The sequence below is a fragment of the Dunckerocampus dactyliophorus genome, chromosome 15 (genome assembly GCF_027744805.1).
Source record: "Dunckerocampus dactyliophorus isolate RoL2022-P2 chromosome 15, RoL_Ddac_1.1, whole genome shotgun sequence".
Lineage (NCBI taxonomy): Eukaryota > Metazoa > Chordata > Actinopteri > Syngnathiformes > Syngnathidae > Dunckerocampus > Dunckerocampus dactyliophorus.
The window spans coordinates 803,702-826,746 of record NC_072833.1 but is presented as its reverse complement, the minus strand read 5'-3'; the positions used below and the strand labels follow the sequence as shown (position 1 = coordinate 826,746).

Here is a 23,045-nt window from a genome sequence, read left to right as displayed (position 1 = left end):
AGCTCTGCTTGTTAAATATCAACAAATAAAGACGCCCTGGAGTCATCATTTAGCAAAATGTCCCATTGCAAATGTGTCTGGTGAAACAGGATAGCGGCAAAATGTCTCATCAAGTTAAAATCTAACAAAAAACTTTCAGCATATCGATATACGGACTAAAATTATGGACTAGATTGAGCAAGAAACTCAATGACGCAGTTTAAGAAACAGGACAAGCATGTACAGTGGTGTGGAAAAGCATGTGCCCCCTGCCCCATTTCTTATTTTTTGCATGTTTGTCACACTTACAGTAAACGTTTCAGATCATCAAACAAATGTAAATAATAGTCAACGACAACACAACTAAACACAAAATGCAGTTTTTATATGAAACTTTTTATTATGAAGGGAGAAAGAAAATCCACAGCTACAGTACACAGTACTCAAAATGGAGGCTCCCGAGTTAACAAATGATCTTCTCCGACAAGACCACATGACAAACATAAGAGGCGATATTTTTGCTGGTGGCTTTGAAGCTCCAGTCCATGAAACGTGGCAGCCGGCTCAGAGAACAGCTGCTCTAACACTTTAGCCGCCGCTTTTCATGACTTATTCAAGGCGGCCCAGGAATTATAATGCACTTTTTCGCCACCACGGTGGTAAGAGCAGCTCCCCCCCCCCCCGTTAAACTAGCAGCTAATAACGGTGAAAGTAATCGCTTAATGGAGTGAGACATTTTATTGTTGCAGAATGCTGACAAACAAGGCGAGCGAGGGGATGCGAGAGGCCCTTCATGCGTCGGTCAGATGTTAAGGAGAAGGCCCCCGCAGGCCCCTGATTTGCTTTTTACAGCCCCCGGCTCGTGCTCTCGGCTTGACGTGTCGCTGCTCTTTGTCACAAAACACACAGTAATTGGATGAGGTTGAGCGGCCATATAGGTGTGTGTGTGTGTGCCTCACACATGTGCAACAAGGCGTGTGATGGTCAGACTTTTGGAGTTAGCATCAGAAAGGTGACACGAGCGTTGTACAAAAGCTTTGCCTGGCCATGCACGGCCAACCAAACAAGGCGGGGACGATTGTCCCCTGCATACCTCAGCCAGATGTCTCACCTGTGTATAGAATGCACTCCCGCCACCGCCTACATACTTTACTATGGGCCTGCATGCAAAGCGCATAGTGGGTAACGTTCTGTGTAACCATGGCGACGTATTTGATGAACAAAGTTGAAAACTTGATGAAGCCTCCACCCTGCAGGCCTTGCCGTGCATACAACTCGCTAGCAACCTGCAGGGATGCAATGCTGGGCCAGAGGCGAGCAACAGGCAGGCCCGTTCCACATTTCCGCCAACATTTTTTCAATTTATTAGTTGAATTTAGTGCATACCTGTCAACCTCCAACACTCCAAGTATTTTGCACTTCTTTTTTCCCATTGCCATTGATACATACTGTATAGATATATCCATTATATCCCTTAAAAATACCCAGAAGATGTCCTTTATTTATTGATTTCTTTTTAATCCTTTATTTTCCAGAAGATGTCCCTTATTTTCACATTTAAAAAGCTGTTATTTTCCTGAAAACATCACTTATTTTCACATTTTACAACATTCTTATTTTCTGGAAGATGTCAATTTATTTTATTTTTTTAAATCCACTATATTCCGCAAAATGTACATTAAATAAATAAATACATTTATTTATTTTCTGCAAAATGCCTCTTATTTTAAAATTTAAAAAATCCCTTATTTTCCCAAAAATGTCCCTTATTTTCAAGTTTTTTTTAAATTATTGATTTCTGGAAGATTTTTTTTTTTAAATCCCTTATTTTTTGGAAAATTTCTCATATATATATATATATATAAAAAATCTTATTTTCCAGAAAACGTCCCTTATTTTCTCATGAAAAAAAATCCCTTGTTTTCACCTGCAAATGTTGACAGGTATGTTTAGCGGTGCAAAGTCAGGCCACCCCTGATTTACATCGTCCCAATACTTTTGTCCACAAAGCGTACTCCAGCAAACGCTGCCTGGTGGGAACGGCGCTGAATCAGCACATTTCAGCTCATTTTTCTCCCCGTTGCGAATACGGACGGCTGGCGTCAAGCCGTGGACACTTACACATGGGGTTGTTTGGAGTCTTGGTGTCGATGTAATTGTTGAACTCCATGAGGAACTCAGTGTTGCTTTTGTCCTTGCCGGGTGGCTTCAGGTCCTTGCAGTACACCCTGAGAAAGAGGGTCGTTAAGGGGAAATAAATGTGGCGTCCGTTAAAAAATCAATCTTACCTCGGCGCTATGAGCGTGAAGCCGTATTCATCAAACTTGTCAGCCAGCAGGCTCTCAGAAACTGGTGAAAGGTGGGAAATATTGTGAGGTTTCCTGTCTTCATGGGGGGGTTTGAGGGAGCTTTGACAGCTCGTGCACTCATACTCACTTATTTCTTATACTAGCATGTGGAAATATGGGGGAATAACTATGACAATCACTAACTAGCCTGCAAAAGGAGCGGTTTGGACAAATACAGTACACAAAATCAAAAATGTATCGACTACTACTGAGGTGCCCTGCTTAGCGTCATTAACCCCTTCCAGGAGGTCCGACTCTAACCAAAACAAACGTCGATTTTACCCAGAAGAAATCACATAAATGTGGAAGATCGGATTGGGATCGGCTGCCGAGCCGCTGTATTTTGAAGATCGGATAATATCGGCTTCTGCCACAGGATTGGGCCGATCCGGTTGCTGCATAACGTTAGTAACTGTGGGCCACGCTCCAACACGGTAGGTGGGGTAATGCTCCTCAAAGGTGGCTGCCACTCGACTCCCGCCACCCCCAAGAAATAGAAAAGGCAACACCACCATGCAGACATGTCCGCGGTGTACCGTGGTGAGGTTAGTCATTCAGGTCATTTATCCTGATACAACAAGCCATTATGTATGACATCATCTGTATTTATTTATTCATTTTACAACGTTTCTGTCTGTTTTTATTTCTTTTTACACTCATTTCAGCATTCATTCATGGTCTAATAAGTCATTATTTATCATCATGTATATTCTTGTATTTATGCATGCAATATTGTATATCTCATCTGTTTTTTGTCTTTTTCCCCCGGGTAGGATGAACTAAGTTCGGCTTCTTCCTGCTCCTTTTCGAGCACCATACATTCCCCAAGTGGAACTCCTGTTGTAAATTTTGCATCACCGTGTACGTGAAGATATTTCATATAAACTCAAGTTAATGTCAAGATGCATCGGGGAACGGGCTACAAAGGTTTCCAACAACGGGAAGAAAGATGAAAGGAAATACTTGCCATCCTTCCCTGGAGTGGAAATAAATCCCCGCAGAGAGAGTGGATGAGGAGAATCATCAGGCGGGGGGAAGAAGAGAAGGAAAACGGGTGAAACCACAAGGGGGAGGGTTCAAAGATCACACAATATTTTATTCACAGAGCAAGTCCTGAATAGAAATATTGTTGCAATTCTCGAGGAACCGCACGTCTTGATGATGGCGTACAGCGAGGGCTTCTCATGACGACAGCGGCGTTTTCTCGATCGGGGGTGGGGGGCGGGTGTAATTGCAGCCATGTGCTTTTCCTTTCATATTTCGCAGCAAGAGTAATGATGGAGTGACGACTGACTACATTTGTCTGAGGCTTTTGCCTTTAATTTGATAATCCTGTACTGGAGAAACTCGGCTAGATAAGACACAGGACGTTGGTTAGCCTTGATTCCACTTATAAAGCACCAAGTCACAACAAAAAAAGACCTTTTAAAGATGTTCCAACAATAAGAAAATAGACAATCTCCACAAAAACCCCTTCGTCAGGCTTCGCTACACATCTTAAAACGCAGCATGGCACTCTGCCAACCCTCCATTTCTCACTTCCAGATGTGGGAGCTGAAAGTTTGACTACTTTGTTTGTCTCCAGCAAATAGGCTAGCCTAGCATAATGTTGCTAAGATATGACTGTAATGTTAGCACTTTAGCTCACCTAGCTAGTTACGTTGTTGTATGTGATATACGGCATCTATCATGTTGCACATGTGCAGAGCAGGCTTAACTACACATCTTAAAAGGCAACAGGGACCTCTGCCAATTATCCGCCAGTCAGCCGCAGGTGTGACAGCTGTAAGTTTCATCACGTTTTTCGTCAACAAGAAGGCTAACCTAGCATGGTGTTGCTGTTAGAATGTGCCTGTCATGTTAGCACTTTAGCTCACCTAGCTATGCTGTGTTGTTGGTGTCCTTACAACAAAGAGCTTACTAAATAAAGTAAGTGTTTTTGGCTTTCTCTTTTATGGCTTCACCTTTAAGTAATGCAAACATGCTGTGCTATGGTCCCGCTGCTACGGTGCCAAAACCACATCTGAGGGGTTTTGGAACAGGTGGCGGTGGTGGTGGGGGCGGCGGTGGTGGGGTGTGTGTGAGTCGCTATGTGTGGGCGCTGATCGCATGCGAAGGGAAGCAGACGCTGCTTTGCTAGCATTGTTGTTATTAATCACGAGGAGTCGTTCAATAAAACCTAGTCAAGAGGTGACAAAGACAGGAGGAGAATACTTGCCCAGAAACGCTGCAGACGTCCCAACACAGCAGGAGTCAGGAGACGAGAAGAAGGTCAGGAGGGAAGAGGGGTTGGGAAAGGAGAGTGGGAAGGCAACAACTGGGTTACACAATATTTTATTCAAAGTGAATAAGAATATTGGAGCACACTGAAAAGTAGAAATGACTAGCAGGACAGAAGGACTGCATAGGGCTCACTGCTAGCGTAAAGCACCCCATTCATGCCCCCATTCAATTAACCAACCAGCCCATAACAGTCACCTAATGAGGTCTCTCACTGGGAACCCTCCTGATGCACTTTTTTATCATCTTCACAAGATGAAATGTCACACGTGGTCAGCATCTACCACTGCATGCGTGTGAAACTCACGCATGCACTATCAGCGCTATTATTCTACAGCTGCTGTGTTGTGCAATACAGCAATCCCTCGTTCATGGTGGTTAATTGGTCCCAGACCCGACCGTGATTCATGAATTTCTGTGAAGTAGGATTCCTTTTTATACATATTTTTGTAAGAGCATAGAAAAACTGTTTACAGTTTTTAACATTATTAAAGCCCTCTAGACATGAAATAACACCCCTATGGTCACCTTTACACTCCTATTACCCAAGATAGTAGACATGATAAGTAACAAGTAAAGTCAAAGTCAAGTTGCATTGGCTAAAAAGGTCAACAGGGTTCAAAAAATGTGAACAAAAAAAAATACATTTGTTGTTTAATATTATTAGAGTCTTTTAGACATGAAATAACACCCCTAGAGTCACCTTTACACTCCTATGACCCAAATAAGACATCATGTAGACTCACACGTTAGCAATGGGTAAGTACCTCGTTATTCCTTCTTTTCTGTACAGGAGGGGTCTTCCTGTGGTGGCTATTGTCTTATCAGTGTAACATTACTACCACCTAGTGACACCTAGTGATCTTTGAATGCGTCCTCTGAAGGCCTTATATTTCTATTTTACTTCATTCAGCTGTTTTTACATTTGAAAACGCTTCATTTAGTCAAAACAATATGTACAATTTGTTGAGACTAATAATAGGCCGTATACAACCACAAAACAGATTATTATTTTTGAATAAACGTGAAGCCGCGGAATGCGAAGCGCAAAGTGGCGAGGGATTAGTGTCCTTAGATTCATTAAAACAAATAAATAATAAAAAATAACGTCCCATTTAGGCTCTTATTAGATAATTGCTTGTCAACATGAATGTGAAGTGCAGTACTTTGCCTCGTTACTACACTCACTTTTTGCAACCTATCACGCACAAGCCAAATCCAGATTTATCTCCCCGAATGGAGGATGCAGTGTTGGGAGGAACTCTTCCCCTTCCAGAACATTCCTGCACTCAAGTTGATGCTGGAGGTGCCAATAAGGAGATTTAGATTGAGAAAAAACGGTTCAGAGGCTGTGCCAGTTGACTTTGGCAAGATTCTGACGGGAGGATTTGAGGTTTTAACGCTTGAAAAAGACCATAAAAACACGTTTGTAAAAGGACTAGGTGAGGAACGACAACAGCTAAGTCCTTCTGTTTTGGCTTCTATAGCAAACAGATTTGGCGTCACTGGTCTCCGGCACATCACATCACACCTCCAAGGAAAAAAAGGAGCCAAGCGCCGCCGCCAGCACATCACGTCATGCCGCCAAGAAAAAAAGGAGCCAAGCTCAGCCGTCGGCACATCACGTCATGCCTTGGAGCCAAGTTTACGAATTTCAAATCCTCCCCCAAATGTGGCGGGAATTTTGAGACTTTTTCATTGCGTCTGGTTCTGCTTGATCTGTGCTTAGTGTGACGGGGGCTTCAGGATAGACTCAAAGCACACACATACTGTATTTTTCCACTTCATGCACGCATCTAGACCATCCAAATTGTCAAACACGCCACACACACAGCGAGTTAGTTCATCTGCGGCCAGAAACACGCCGCAATTTAAGAGTACGTGCCAACGAGAGGCGACGCGCGTGCAAGTGATGGACAGCAACCATAAGCCGATACCCCGCCCTTACACCATCGCACACTCATTTTTTCCATCGTTAACAATCAGTGCGTGTCAACGAGAGGCGTGCGGAAAAAGCGATACATGGACTACACTTACATTTGGCTTGCGTGATGGTGTCGCCGATGGTGGCCCGGATGTAATGCGAGCTGTAGTCGGGCAGCACCAGCGCCAGACTGAGCGGACACACACACAAAACAAAAGCTTTGTTCTGTTGTGCTGTTACATATTTTTGGACATTCTTACATTTTCTGTAAAAAATGCATGCTTTGATGGAAACAAGTGAACATTGGAACTGTTTTTCCTGTAGTTACCTGTAATCTGTACCCTTCACTGGTGCAAAGGTGTAGGTCCTCTGACCCACATCGATGTAGCGCTACGAAGGCAAACAGTCCTTGTTAGAATCCTGTCCTCATCATCGGTACAGAACATTACGCAAGCGAATAATTAACAGGAAAACAACCTCATCTTGGGATTTGACCAGAGCAGATATTGCATAATTTCCTGTCCGACCATCAATCATCTTCCTTCTTATCTGGAACCAGAATGACAAATGAAAAACAACTCTTCCATTTAGACGTAAGAGAGAGCGTGCGAAGGAGACGCCGACCTCCACTTTGACATCATCCTCTAGCTCGGCATCCAAGAAGTCCAAGGTGACGGGCTCGTGGAACTCGGCCCTCTGCACGGAAAGCAAAGCAAGCTCGTCAACGTCACGAGGTGAAGCGTCCCAGATGGACTTTCCAAGCATCGCCAGAGAGCAGGAAGTACCGGCGGTTGGAGGTTGGGGTGAAGCAGCACGTATCCGTTGGGGTCGATGGCAAAGTAGTAGCCGTTAGGTCCGAACTGGAGGACAAAGGAAACACTCGTCAAACTTCATCTTTGGCACACAAAACCTCTTCTGTTTTTGACGACTCGCTTCAAAAACACTAGTCAAAGATTATTTATATGGCAAGAGTGTGTTGCTGTTTTTGAGGACCTACTGCCACAATGCTAGTCAATGATCTTCTCTCTGACATGAGTGCTCTGCCGTTTTTAAGGACCTACTTCAAAAACACGAGTCACAAACCCTTTACGTGGGAGCAGCGTGCTGCTGTTTTTGAGACCTACTGCCACAATGCTAGTCAAAGATTATTTATATGGCGATTGTGCTGCTGTTTTTGAGGACCTACTTCAAAAACACGAGTCAAAAATCCTTTGTGTGGCAGGAGTGCTCTGCCGTTTTTGAGGACCTACAACGCAAACCCTAGTCAATGATCCTCAACGTGAATGCTATGCTGTTTTTAGGGACCTACTTCAAAAACACGAGTCGCAAATCCATTGTGTGGCAGGAGCGCACTGCTGTTTTTGAGGATCTACTTCTAGTCAAAGATCCCTTGTGTGGCAGCGGTGCTCTGCTGTTTTTGAGGACCGACTGCTATTCAAAGATCCTCTATATGACAGGAGTGCTCTGCTGTTTTTGAGCACCAACTGCAAAAACTCAAATCAATAATTATTCATACGGCAAGAGTGTGCTGCTGTTTTTGAGGACCTACTTCCAAAAAGGCTAGTTAAAGATCCTTTATGTGGCAGGAGCGCTCTGCTGTTTTTGAGGACCTGCTGTAAAAAGGCCAGTCCAAGAGCCTCTTTGTGACAGGAGTCCACTGCTGCTTTTGAGAGCCTCCTGCTAGCCAAAGATCCTCTATACGTACTCTGTATGACAGGGCAAGTGCTGTTTTTGAGGGCATGTTATGAGCGTTGTGGTGTTGGACGTGATGAGATGGCGCAGGTGTACCTAATGTTACGTCCTTACAGTAAAGCGTGGCGTGAGTCTCTTGATGTCTTCCAGCGAGACGTCGATGGCCATGACACCCAAGATGAGCTGGTTCTGGGATTTCTGTAAGAAAAAGCAACACTAATTGTGACGGAGCCTGCTGCTCCTCTGAGGCGCTTCAAGGAAATGAGCAATGGAAATATCTGGAAAGTTTCATTCCCAAAAGTGCAACATGCCGCCGTGAGTCACTGACAAGGTATTTGCAGACAAAGTAACCTCGGCGTCTCGCGGGGTGGACATAAACTCATCTTGACCCACTTATGGTAGCCCTCATTTGTCTCCCTCGTCAGACGCTTTGGTCTCCTTCGCTACACGTCCGCTGACCTTCACAGTCAAGGGCGACTGTTACAACGTCCACGTCCAATCGCATCACCGTAAAACGCATCATCACACTTTCACATATCAAATAAGAATATTAGCGTGTCTGCTGCCAGCGGTTCTACCACAATAAAACACATTGACTAAACAAACATAGAAAAATTCATTCACAAAACAGACGTAAATAAATGTATTAATATTAATAACACCAAAACTAAATACTAAATAATTACACAATAATTCTAATTAAATAGGGTAAAAATAGTAAAAAGTAATATATTTTATTTTGAAGTGTCATTATAAAATCATACTATATAACTTTATATAATATGCAATAAAAAATGATATCATTCTAATTGAATGATATCAATTGTATAGTCTAATTACACATACTGTATATAACTATACAATTTAATAAAATATAAACAAATAATTATAACACAAACCATTCTTACCTTATCAGCAAATGATAATGTAATTATATCATATACAAGTTTAAATGGTAGCACTGAAAAACAGTATCATTATATATTATATAGAAATAAAGAAAATATACAATTTCATACAAATACAAAAAATGATAATACAAACAACTCCTTTGTTGACAGCAGATTATAAATCACGATATAATATAAAATTCTATTACACAATTTCAACTAATTAAAAAACTAGTATAACTATAAATACCTGTTACATAATGATATATAAATACTTATAAAACAATGCTTATGCTAACAGAACTCATGTCAATGCTTGCCTCTCAGCAACGACGAAACAACATATTGTAAGAAATGAAAGCATTTTACAGATTCAAAATACAGCAGCATCGATCCAATATTAGCAAAATAAATACTGTGTATATTTTACTGTGATTCAGTCGAAAAAACATACCATTAAAAGCTGATACCAACATTAGCATGAAATGCTGTCATAGTTGTGACGGCGCTAACCTTTGACCCCGTGTTGGTCTTGTTGAAGACAGGAAGCGTCCCTGTGATGACCAGCCCGAGCTCCTGTTGGAAGTTGCACCAGAAAAGCAGAGAAAAAGTCAAGTCTGTGCAGTTTAAAAGTGTCAAAATAAAAAGGAGCTGTCGCGGTAACAAAGCGCAGAGACGACGGAGGTGCTTTTCGGTCTTATCACTAAGCTGACGATGCCTCCTGCTTGGCTCCATACTCTCTTATCTGTCGCTTTAACGCAACACAAGACGAGTTCAAGTAGCGTGAAGAATGATTTGAACGCAGCCAATAAAAGCTCATCCATCAATGACCAGAAAGCCAGTGGAGTTGAAATGGAGTTTAGCAAGATAACAACAAACATTTACACGCGTGTCAGTGCTTGGTACACACCAGCGCATCCTGGTAGACGTTAGTCCACTGGACCTGCTTGGCCTTCCGGTCTGCCTTCACCATTGGTCTGCCCAAAACGTCAAGGTACTCCTGCCAGGGACGAACGATGAGAAAAAACTTGCATTTCACGCTTGCAGCCACACGAGGGCGACATTTCCTTACCTGAGTGTTCAACCTGATAGCGCCGATGGATGGGATCTCATAGTAGTAACCTGAGGAAACATTCTTTTTACACCTCAGAAACATTCTGCTTAGCGAGTGAACCCCACCTTTGTTAGCGCACGCCATCCACTGTATGGGCCCCTTGTCGTAGTTGTGCTGACCCACCGAGAATGTAAAAATGCGCACCTGCAAAGACAGGACTTTTTAAAAAAATCTAATTAGAAAAACATCAACAAATGCTCAGATTGTGGGCACTCACGGCTTGTTTGGGGTTGTAGTGCTGAAAGATCTCCTCCGCTCTCTCCTCGCCCCCATCAGTGAAGAGCATGATGATCTTGTTGCAGTTGGCCCTGGACACGTTCACCTGAGGAGGAATGCAAATGTCGGTTCAACCACAAGAGGGCGACAAAGACTCACTATCATCGGCGCTACACGTCATGATTAAATTCAAATATTCATTTTGAACCAAATGGCTGTTGTATGCAGGGTGAGACTTCCAATTTAAACCAGTTTCATCACGAACCAGCAACCTCCTGACAAGACTAATTGGGATGACATTTTACGCATTACTCAATTGTCAAAATTGGGGGAGGGGAGTAAATAAACAGAATACATTTTTCAAAAACTGGAAAAAAATAAGATGATATAAATGTTAAAATAATCAAATAATATGAAATAATATTAGAATAAATACATTGGAACACATTTTGCCATGTGTTCGCCAGGTGGCAAACTGAAACCGTGTGGTACCTGGGCGAGCTGCTTGAAGGCCAGCTCGAAGCCTTCCTTGTATTTGGTGGTGCCCTTGGCGCTGATGCCCTGCACGGCGTCCTTTAGGATCCTCTTGTTGCGCACGTTGGCCTGCACCAGGTTCTCGAAGCAGGCGGCGTGCGTGGCCTTGTCATTGAACTGGCGGGGGGGACAAGAGGGAGAGGAAGGCGGGATGACGGGGGGCACGCGGTCGGAGAGGCAGGCGCACATATTTGGGGTTTTTTGTGTAAAATATGTGTCAGGGAGTTCCCTTGGCTTTGGGGCGTCATGCGGGATGGTATCTAACCGACATGGATCTGCTTTTTAGAAAAAACGCTTTACAGACCGAAGGAGGCTGGAGGAGCAGAAGGTGGGGCAGCAAGGAAGGGACAACAAACAAAGAAAATCACATCTTTATCATCATCATCATCATTATTATTATTATTATTGCATTACTGCTATCACGTAAGCAATACCACATTGACCACAATGTAAGACCACCCAAAAATACCGTCTTCTATTCGACCTAATAGGGTGCCGTCTTTATTTCATCAGCACACCCTTGCAGTACCGCACTGACTGAAATATAAACAACTATGAATATAGGGCAACCACCCTTTTTAAGACTAGGGAAAAATGCTGTCTTATATTCAGGTCAATACATTGTCTTTATTGCATCAGGACACCCTTGCAGTACCATACGGATTCAAATAAAAGCAACCCTGAATATAAGACAACCACTTCTTTGAGGTCTGTTTTCTAGGCAAAAAACCACCATCTTATATTTGGGTCGATGCAGTATTTTCTTTATTTGATCAGAATACCCTTGTAGTACTGTAATGACTGTGATACAAGCAACCCTGAATATACAATGACTATTCTGTTTCACTGTTTCCTCTGAAAAAACACGGTCTTATATTCGGGTGAATGCGGTACTGCCTTTATTTCATCCACACTTGCAGTAGCATGAGTACTGTGTTGACTCAAATATAAGCAGCCCTGAATGTCTGAGACCACTAAGACCACTCCTCTTTTTCAGACTGTTTTCTAGGGAAAAATACTGTCTTATATTCGGGCCAATACAGTACTTGATTAAAAATCAGCAACCCTTGATATAAGACGACCACAACAACTCTTTTTCAGACTACTTTCTAGAACAAATAGTCTCATATTCAGCTCTTATATTTCTTCAGCTTCTAAAATATGCTTTTAAAGAGCCTCGAGACCCCCGAAGAGGACTCATCTTTCCCACACCGTCCATATGGTAATGCATGAACACGCGTGTGCTGGTGATGTTGTGTGTTGCAGTACCTGCGACTGCAACACACCAAGGCTCCCTGCTGTGGTGAAGCTCAGAGGAGCTTGCATCAATGATATCGATGCTCATCACATTACTTCAAAGCTCACTGGAAAGCACCACAAAAACAAAAGCAAAACGGCAGTGAAAGAAACTCCACTCATATTTGTGGTTATGGACTTACACGCACATGCCGTGCCAAGGATACGCAACATTTGAACTATTTGCCTTCCGAAAGGATTCCACATCACATTCTTCTAAGCTCCATTGCCAGGAAGAAGCCGGCCAGCGCGTGGCACTTTAAAGTGATGAATATTCCCCGTGTCAGTGAACGCATCAGCGGATGACTTGAGTCACAGCGCGTTTCTGTTACATTACCCGCCACGTGCCGCCATCGACCGTGCACGCGCGCATCGGTCAAACTCGTGTGGCATTTTTACACAAACGGCATCGTGTGTGCGGCACATGAAGACGCTCCGTGCTGTGTGAACCACTAGATCACGTCTAGATCACATCCAGATCATGTCTAGATCACATCTCGTAAGCCGTGACTCCCAAATAGCAAATCAACTGGAAAGAGAGCAGAAATGCAAATAAAAGCAGCAATGAAGGACGCTTGACGGCGCAGCACTGCCCCCTAGTGGCTGTCAGCCACATCGAACCAATCTCATTGGCCGTGGACGTCCATGCTATACATTCCATGCACGTCACATGCTTGGCGTACGGACACTCACATAGACGACGTTGACGTAGTCGTCGTCTGACAGCGTCTCCAGCATCTCGCTGACGGACGTTCGGATCAGCTTGAGGGTCAGACCCGACACGCTGCCGCTCCTGAAGGTTGGAGGTGACATGGCATCAATTCACACTCCGACTGAGGGCTTTTACTGTGAAAAACTACACAACCACAAACCGGGGACATTGGGAGGAAGTGTCTGACAAGAAAATACGGTGAGAACGTTGCCGGCGGTGAGTCGTGACACTCGGAATATTCAGAAATTATGTTGGCTCGTCGTCGAAGCTCACTTGGTCACATCCTCGCTCTAAAACAGCAGCAGGTTGCTCGTCTACACGGAAACGGCCAGCTGGCGTTTTCAGATTTTCCCACTCTGGAAGCCCTTTTCCAAAAATACCATTTCAGGGCCCCCTGGTTTGGCCTGAACGCGGGTCACCCTGGGGGCCACAAGAAAATGGTGAAAAAGTACGGGTATACGCCTGAAAAAAGGCCCGTTTTTGAGACACGACACATAAAAAAATAAATATTCTTTTGTAATATTTGGGTTAAAAAGAATTACTCTGTTTTATTTTATGATTATTATTTTTAATCAATTCTACCAGGAATATCCAAACTGCTGCCTGGGGGCCATCATTTTTATTGGTTGATAAACAAGAAAATCATCAAAAATAACACCCAAAAAGAGCAGCAATCATACGAGAATAAAGAAAACGTATTAAGAGTAAAGTCTTTAAAAAAATGCATAAAGTTGAAATATTAAAAGAAAAAAAAACCTACTAAATAGATGAAATATCTGTAAAGAAATGCCGTTCTTAAAGGGCCAGGCTCGCCTGTGACGGCGTCCATACGCTGTAAAACACAAACAGCGAGTCAGCAAAAGGTGAACCTCGATGGAGCGAGGGAACGCTTTCGCACCTTCATCACAAAATGATTCAATCAGCTGGAAAAAAGTCAAGTAAAAAGCGCGGCAATGCTGGACTTGTATTGACTTGGTATCAAATCGCCAAGTATCGCCCACCCCTCGTAAACCAAACACGCACAGACGTACGTATGTAAAAGACACACCTTCAAAATAAAAGCAGTCATTTGAATGCAAACATGAAGCCAATTTATTTGTATTTTTGGGGGTTTTATTTTCAAATTTGGATAAATTTTCTGCAAAAGGCTGGCAGCGGGCAGCATGTATGGCGTGCGTGTTTCCACCAAGGCTTCAGCTTCCTCTTTTTCCTGTAAGCGGACTGTAAGCGGCCGAGTCGGCCCGCGTGCTCGTCAGCATCACGTCCGCTGAGACGGCGGACGAGAGAGCTCGGTGCCCGCGGGCCGGGGTCAAAGGTCACAGGCGGAGCGATATTCCGGCTGACTGCACGAGGGGAATCATAAGGAGGTCACTCACGCGTCCACCAGGATCAGCATGTCCTTAGGTGAGGCCGCCCCCTGGATGTACCTGGCGAGTAACAGCGCAGATTTGAGAGAAGACGACACGTGACATCGTGCGCAATGCTTCACGCACCATGGCCGCCTGCGTACGTCGTAGAGGTCGATCCTCTTGGCTGACTTGCTGGAGTCGATCCAGGGGGATGCTGGGATTTGACAAAAACATAAAAAGGTGAGGTTGCAAGCGCAGCTTTGGGGCAGGTGTGCGCATGTTGGGGTGCTGCTGGACGCGGGAGGCCACTTGTACTCGTCCAAATGCTGAACGTGCTTTCTCAAACCACCAAGTGACATTCATGCATGCACTCGTCATTCCTTGTGTGGCCGTTAAAAACAGCACGGGTCAGTTTTAAAACATGAAGCATTACGACAGGGCAGGCAAGGTTGCTCCCTCTTTTTAAAAATACACCTTTCAAGGAAAACCTTTTACTCCAGATGATAACGTATTGATTTCGCTGATATTTGGGCAGCTGTAAAACTGGACGTCCCGCTCCAAAAGCCATCAAAGATGAACAGAAAAGGTAAAGTAGAAATGAAAAGAGTGATGACAACACACATTTGGTACATGAGCACCCCCCCGTGAGGATAATCATTTGTGAAATGATTTATTTCATGTGTTTTCTTAAGTATGCTATTACGAAGTGAATGCCCCCCCAAATAAAAGTGAATAAATGTCAATGTAGCATAAAAACATCATCCTTCCATCTTCTACCGCTTATCTGAGGTGGAAGCCCAGACTTCCTTCTCCCCAGCTCCTTCTGGCGGATCCCGAGGCCAGGTGAGAGACAGTGTCTCTCCAACGTGTCCTGGGTCTTCTCCGACAGGAAGGACATGCCCTGAACACCTCCCCAGGAGGGCGTCCGGGAGGCATCCTGACCAGATGTCCGAGCCGCCTCATCTGGATCCTCTCCATGCAGAGGAGCAGCGCTTCTACTCCGAGTTTATCCCAGATGGCAGTGCTTCTCACCTCATCTCTAAGAGCCCCCCAGCCACCCTACAGACAAAACTCACTTCCACCTCTTGTACCTGCCATCTTGTCCTTTCGGGCACCACCCAACGCTCCTGACCATGGGTGAGGGTGGGAACGTGGATGGGCCGCTACATTGAGAGCTTTGTAGTCATAAAAACATATACTGGATGTGTCTACTATGAAAATAGCAAAACATGTATGTATGTATGCATGCATGCATGTATGCATGCATCTATGTAGGTATGTATGTATGCATGTATGTATGCATGTATCTATGTATGTATGCATGTATGTATGCAGGTATGTATGTATGCATGTATCTATGTATGTATGTAGCTATGTATGTATGCATGTATCTATGTATGTATGCATGTATCTATGTATGTATGCATGTATCTATGTATGTATGCATGTATGTATGCAGCTATGTATGTATGCATGTATGTATGCAGCTATGTATGTATGCATGTATCTATGTATGTATGCATGTATCTATGTATGTATGCATGTATCTATGTATGTATGCAGCTATGTATGTATGCATGTATGTATGCAGCTATGTATGTATGCATGTATCTATGTATGTATGCATGTATCTATGTATGTATGCATGTATCTATGTATGTATGCATGTATGTATGCAGCTATGTATGTATGCATGTATCTATGTATGTATGCATGTATCTATGTATGTATGCATGTATGTATGTACTTAATTATTAATCCCACAGCAGGGAAATTCACTTGTTACAGCAGCAAGCAAGATACGCAAGTAAAGAATACATGCTAGCATGCTAACACCTAGCATGATAGCGCCCTAACCAGTTTTTCCGCTTGGTGGAGCTAACAACTTATGAAGCCAAAGATGATTTTGGAATCGTTAGTAACTGAGCTGATCTGGTTTTATTGTGCCTGGACACTGGGGGGGACTTTCTTCCAAGGACAGATGAACCATCATGACTTTACTCGCTCCGAGTGTCAGGAAGTGACTAACAAGCGCAAGACGGAGGCGTTTGCTGGTCGCTAACGTGATGACACAGCCGTCACTTGAAGCGGTGACCGGACCCCCCCCCCGGACCTTGCCGTGATCCAGGATGGAGAAGGTTCCGGATGATGACGGCTTACCTGGGAAGTAGCGAGCCAGCCCCGTCGCAGAACCAAACACCTGCCACAGGAGAGACGGGTCCTCCTCCTTGTTTTTACGGAAGACGTCCTCCAGGGCCTCGGTCCAGTTGAGCTCATTGAGGATGATGGTGGCTGGAACACACACAGAACCTTTCAGAAGCAGGGAAGAAACACAACAGGGGGCCGCTGTTCCCAGTCCGAGCGGCTCAGGCCGGTCACAGCAGTGTCGTGACGCTAATTAGGTGGCGGCAAGAAGCGGCGAGTGTCACATCTGCTCGCTGACAACAACTGTCAGCGCAACGACGACACCACCACAGCTAGCACTACGGCTGCCGCTGCACTCGACATGTCTTTTAAAGAGCCTGTCACATGATCTTAAACCCTGCAGACGACAAAGAAACACGACTTTGCTGCAGGCTGTGAAAAATAAAAAAAATAAAAAATAAAGAGCTGCCGCCCATCAGCTGATTAGAAGACGCTGGAGGACATCCAGCTCTCTGCAAGGACACGGCACTTTGGATGGGTTTGGTGCGGAAGAACAGCATGTCACACAATGCCTTCTTCAACATCAGTGACCTCTGACCTCACAAATGCACACCAATTTTAGCGGAAGAAGTAGGGGAACGACCTCCACATTGTTTTCCTCTTCCAATTCCTTTTTTATTGCGTGTATTGTTGCTGCTACATGCTAATAAATAGTGATGGTTGAAGCTAAATGCTAACATTAGCAGGGACAATTGACTTGGTTGAGGCTAAATGCTACACTTAAGCCAAAAAATACTGCACCGTGTGTTAAAATGTGAAACTTTGAGCTATAAATGTTTACACTAGCAGGGGATACAAACAGAGATGCTAACATGAGTAGAGAAATAGCACAGAGTTGCTAGGCGCTAACATTTGCACAGAAAAAGACATTTGGAGCTAAATGCTAACAATGGCAAGGCAAAAAAATTTAAAAAAGAAAACGCACAGAGTTGGCTGGAGCTAAATGCTAACATTAGCAGGAGATAATAAATGCTAACATATTTAATTTCTGAACGCTGAAATACCGAGAGACAAAAGATTGTTGGGACGGGGGGCCTTTTTTGGGACTATTTGGGCATCGCGAGCCAGGCAGTGACCTCTGATGTCACAAATACTCAACAAAATTCCCCCAGATTCACTCCGGAATCTTCCCAAGTCTTCCCGTGAGCTTCCTGTAGGTGTCAGGTGTCCTCATACGTCCGTCCTAAAAGTGTGCTCAGCAATGCAGCCACAAATGAATCAGGACACGGATTCAGAAAAAATATCTATTCCTACGCCGAGAGCTCGGCCGAGGGGAGGCGGCGCACACACGCGCGGTGTCGCAGTATCGCGGCGCGTCACCGTGTGCGAGCATCTCACCCTGACAGGTGCCACACAGCGTCCACGCAAGCGGCCATCACATGGGCCTCGCATCAGCCGCCTGCAGGGCCGCCGGCATAACGAGCGAGGGGACGGGGGACGGGATCGGTGCACACGTTCACACTCTGATCCATCCAATCGGCAGGACTAATGTGGGAGAAGATTGGGGGGGGGGGGGGGGGGGGCCAAGTGTATTAATAGGCTGAGCATTAATGGAAGACGGTAGCATGGTGATGTGCCAGGAAAGGGAGACGGGGGAGATAAAAAGCCACAAGGACGCCAGCCTGGTCTAGACAAAGTCCTCGTAAATCCAGTTAGTGGACGTCTTCTTGACAGCCACACTTGTTGCCATGGAAACACAGCCTCGCCTGAGTGCTATCAATATGTCCCCGGAGAGACGGCAAGAGGTGGGAGGAAGAAGAGGACCCAACTACACCCAAAGACCCACCTGCCGTCACATGACATACTGTCCCGTATGCTAGCATTGAGCTGCAAGTTAATTTTAGCAGGAGAAAACACAAAGAGATGCCTGGGGCTAAATGCTAACCCTAGCAGAAGAAACACACAGACGTGATTGGAGCTAAATGCTATGGCAGGAAAAATGGCAGCGATACTTGGAGAGAAATGCTAACATTACTGGAGAAATAGCAGAGGTACTTGGTGCTACATGCTACAACTGGAAAGCTAAAGATACTGTTTGTGTTAACAGTTGTCACTTTGTTGATGTTAAAAATGTGTTGCTTTGCTTGTAGATCAGTTGAGCTAAATTGCTAAAATTATGAGGGAAAATAGCAGAGACACTTATAGATAAATGCGGTTTGACGTGGTACAATATGCCCCTAGCATGCGTATATACGTTATACATTCAGTACGTTGAAACCAAGATGATTTGAGCTACTTGCTAACAATAATGGGTGAAAAAGAACAGAGACGGTTTGAAGCTAAGTGCTAACATTCGCAAGGAAAAACACACACACAGATGACTTAAGTTAAATGCTAACAGGGCACTCACAGTGCTAAATTTTAAGCAGTAAAAATTTGTTTGCAATTTTGTCACTAGCATGCTGATATTAACATTGAAACCAGAGGTGGATTTAGCTAATCGCTAACATTAAAGGGGGGAAAAGGAATAAAGATATTTGAAGTGTTGACATTCAGGAGGAAACACACACGCTGATATTTAAGCTAAATGCTAACATTAGGGTGTTGGCAGTGTTAAGTTGTAAGGATAGAATTTGTTTGAAACTTTGTCACTAGCAAGCTGATATCAGCGTTGACGCTGGAGGTGCTTTGAGGTAAATGCTAACATTGACGAGTGAAAACAAATTGAGATGTCTAAAGTGCGGAATGAGCGCTGGGTTTCTGGGAGCTAAATGCTTAAATGAGTAGAAAACTACTAAATGCTAACAATAGCACCTCACAATGCTGTTTTGCACTCTTGTCAAAAATTAACTAGCATGCTCACTGTGCTGTTTTAAGCGGCAAAATCTGTTGTTGTAACATTGAAACTGAATCAGATAGCACTTAATTGGCAAACGTGACCGTTTGAAACGACTTTAACTTCTCGTGGATTTGTCCCGGCGTGCCAGCGCAGGCAAGCCAACAGTGACGGGCTAAAATGTCCAGCCTATAGCGCTTCACACGGCATACCGTTTCCCGCTGCATTCCAATGATGTGACGGACTAATAAAAGGGAGGCGATGAAGAGAAAAGGAATGAGGTTAAATATAGAAACGAGATCAAGAGTCAAGCGAATGAATCAAATTCTCCCGTCGTCCGTTGCCGTAAAAATAAATCACGCCTTGCTAGCTTTTAGTGTGCGGCAATTAGCAGATGCGGCAGACGGACTTCAGTTGGGATAGTCCAATCGGGGGGGGGTCCAACGAGGAGTGTGTAGGCAGGAAGTGTACAAGGAGGTGCTAGCTAGGAGGCTATCTGCAGCTAAATATAGAGGCAGCGACACTCACAGCCCTCGTATATGTCGGTGGGGATGTGCACGGCCGTGGTGTTGTAGGACACCAGACGCTTGAAGTCCGGGTCCACGTGGAAGTCCTCGGGGACGTAGCGGTTTTTCTTCTCCGTCTGGTTGAGCTGCACAGAGAAAGCTCAGTTAGCAAACATATCCGCCCACCTCTCAGGCCTCTGATTGGCTCATATGGGCGTACAGGTGAGTGGTTGTAGCGCCACCTGGTGCTTTGGCGTGCATTTCAAGCAGGAGGAATGTGCCTTGTTTACAGTATCTACACCATTTAAGCTAAATGCTAACATTAATGGGTGAAAATGAGATGTTCTGTGCACGAGAGCTAAAAAAATGCTAATTTCTTAAAGCAGTTTGGAAATATACTCTAAATTTCAATGATTTAGTTTCTTCAGACTTCTCATTGGCTGTTATGGTCCTCCAAGCGCCACTGGTTGCTTTGCCACGCACGTGACACCCCAGGAATGTGTTTTATTATGCTGTATATGGATCATTTAAGATCAATGCTAACATTAAGCGGTGAAAGTAAACACATGTTTGATGCTAGATGGTAACACTAGCATAGAACAGCGGTTCTCAAACAGTGGGGTGGGCTCCCCTGGGGGGGGTGCACTGCCAGGGGGTGCATGAGGACTTCCAGTATTAGTGCAGACCTGCCAACATGTGTGAATCTGTGGTACTCAGCATGCAAGCTGACTCTTGAATACTCTCGTTTGCTTGACTGCTCTCCGTTGGGTTGCTCTTGGCTGCTTTCAGTTGTGAGGTGAGTCTGTACGCTACAGGGAAATCAAGTAAATACATGCAGAGCATCACTTTCTCAGCAGTCTCTCAAATCGGGGGCCAAAAGCATTTCATGACAATCAGGGAGAAGCGCTGGCATGGAACACGTGTGCTGCTTTGTTACTGTGTTGCCTTCTCAATGAATGACCCGTATTGTCCACCAAATGTTTGCTTCAGGCTTTTGATTGGCTAGTCCGGTCCCAGAGGTCGGGGTGGCGGCGCCACCTGCTGCTGCGGCAGATGCTTGACACCCCCGGAATGTGTTTTTTGAGAAATAATCCCAAGGAGACACACAACCGTGGTAAAACATGCGTACTCACATCATCTTTGGCGTTGTAGTAGACGATCTTGTCAGCCTGGAAACAAGAAGACGCGGTTGCTGCTTTTTAGGTAACCAGAATATGAATTAGCCCCCCGGGGGTGAAAAGGACGTCCCATGCGAGCAGATGAATGGCACCCACACAACAGACGACCCACCATGGAAGCTGGAGGATTGACGAGTCATGGAAATGCAAGATAAAGATGAAGACGAAGCTTCATCCCTTCTCACCTCGCTGTTGTCCTGCCAGCCGTGATCCATCTGGAAGCTCTCCGCCTCTGTAGCCAGCCTCTGGAAGCACAGGAGGGGACCTTGAGTGATGACCTCCTAGGAATATGTTACTCTCCGTGTACCCCCCACTAATGATTTGGGTCATGGGTTTAGAATAATCACTTCCTGGTCCACAAAGGCACCGTACCGTTCATTTCCCTCCAGAGCTGTCAAATCCCACTCCCTTCCTGGTAGTGGTGGGGGGGGGCAGCGGTTAAAAATAGGCAAGAATTGAAGATGAATAAACGAGAGACGATGAATTATTCAATCAGTGGGCGTGTGAAATGAAACTAGACGTGGTCGAGGGTCACGGAGCGCGTCGGCGGACCACAAACACGAAACCCCCAAGCGCTTCCCATTTCTCCCCCCACTCGTGACGCCACTTAGAACAGCAAATGGAGAACGACTCTGCGGGCGATGGCAGAGACACGGCAACAACACAACTTGCATCATTCGTTTGCACCGAGTTGCCCGCCCCACACGTCCCACACCTCCCATCCCGTCCCACACGCCCCATCCCGTCCCACATGCCCCATCCCGTCCCACACGCCCCATCCCGTCCCACACACCCCATCCTGTCCCACACGCCCCATCCCGTCCCACACCTCCCATCCCGTCAAGTCAACCACCAGCGCCTCATGGCTTTAATTGTGCTAAGATGCTAAGACGCCCCGCGCCTTCTCCGAAGACTCCAGCGGCATTAAGGCGGAGGTCAAAGGGAGAAAACACGGCCGCGTCATGAAGCACGTGCAGATATTGATGCACATGGAGTGAAAACATGAATAGAGTAAATCTTACTTTCAAGTCTGGCCTCATATGAGACCGCAATGAAGGCAGCGTTGCACGTACGGATGGCGTGAAGGCTTCCAGGATGAAGCGTCCTCAGGCGTTGTAAGAACGTAAAGATCCAACCTCATGAGGAAGTAAACACATTGCATCACATGTTCCTGATGTCCACAGCTACTGTAGACGAGTCCCTCATCAAGATGACATCACATAAACACACGAGTAACGCAATATGCCCTCAAAAATACTCTGATTTTTTTGGAATGCTATTTTTGGAGAACTAAAAAAGCACTCGGAAGGCTCAGACCTCCGCCAAGCGCCGTAGTCCCCACCCAAACCCCCCCCCAATTGTGATTCACACCAAAATGTTTTTTGGTATTCGGTAGAAGCTGCTGGAAACTCCTCATGTATTTTTTTCCCCGGTGTGCTGACCACTTTTTGTGGCGTTTGTTTATGCACATGCTGAAGACGGTCAGTCTCGCAATGTTCAACAACTCCTGGAACGTCCTGGAACGTCCTGGAACGTCCTGGAACATCCTGGAACGTCTGTGCTTGGCGGAGGTCATGTGAATGTGCCGCATGATAAAATGATTTCATGTCATAACATCAAATAAGACGTGCTCTAAGAATGCGTCCCCGTGAGGATTCCGTCCGCGTGAAGGGAAAGCCGCCCCCTCGCCTTTGTCCCAACGTCTGCCCCCTGCCAGGCGACCAAACCACTGCAGCGTGTTGGCTGCGTCTCTCCTGCTGCGGGATGCTGGGATGACACGCGCTCACTCACACCGCCATCGACACCGTTTGCCATTCGGACAGAAAACCGAGAAACGCAACACTGGCGCTCATGCAAGACACGCTAGCGTGCGCGACGTGCACGTGCGGTGCTCGTGTGCCAGCGCAGCCTGTGATTAAGGCATTAGCGGCAGCGTCTCATGACTCACGGTGTCAGTTTTATAAGGCGAGATCAGTGATCCCGTGGAATTACGCCTTCAGCACCAAGACGGACGTTAGTCAAGCGGCATCCTAATGGACTTGAAAG

General features: G+C 45.3%; 1 protein-coding gene across 1 annotated transcript in view; it reads right to left on the bottom strand.

Annotated features, from left to right (window-relative positions):
- Positions 1-23,045, bottom strand: part of cacna2d1a (calcium channel, voltage-dependent, alpha 2/delta subunit 1a) — a 52,566-nt gene that overhangs the window by 18,190 nt on the left and 11,331 nt on the right. Inside the window, exons 4-24 of the mRNA XM_054800474.1 lie at positions 21,185-21,244; positions 20,955-20,990; positions 19,844-19,967; positions 16,495-16,626; positions 14,479-14,548; positions 14,362-14,412; positions 12,967-13,066; positions 10,936-11,094; positions 10,445-10,549; positions 10,293-10,371; positions 10,186-10,235; positions 10,024-10,113; positions 9,627-9,689; positions 8,338-8,421; positions 7,317-7,391; positions 7,156-7,227; positions 7,009-7,080; positions 6,860-6,921; positions 6,645-6,721; positions 2,268-2,328; positions 2,101-2,207 (exon numbers count right to left, since the gene is read on the bottom strand). Coding sequence (XP_054656449.1) covers positions 2,101-2,207; positions 2,268-2,328; positions 6,645-6,721; positions 6,860-6,921; positions 7,009-7,080; positions 7,156-7,227; positions 7,317-7,391; positions 8,338-8,421; positions 9,627-9,689; positions 10,024-10,113; positions 10,186-10,235; positions 10,293-10,371; positions 10,445-10,549; positions 10,936-11,094; positions 12,967-13,066; positions 14,362-14,412; positions 14,479-14,548; positions 16,495-16,626; positions 19,844-19,967; positions 20,955-20,990; positions 21,185-21,244 — 1,729 coding nt within the window. The remainder of the gene's footprint in view (positions 1-2,100; positions 2,208-2,267; positions 2,329-6,644; positions 6,722-6,859; positions 6,922-7,008; positions 7,081-7,155; positions 7,228-7,316; positions 7,392-8,337; positions 8,422-9,626; positions 9,690-10,023; positions 10,114-10,185; positions 10,236-10,292; positions 10,372-10,444; positions 10,550-10,935; positions 11,095-12,966; positions 13,067-14,361; positions 14,413-14,478; positions 14,549-16,494; positions 16,627-19,843; positions 19,968-20,954; positions 20,991-21,184; positions 21,245-23,045) is intronic.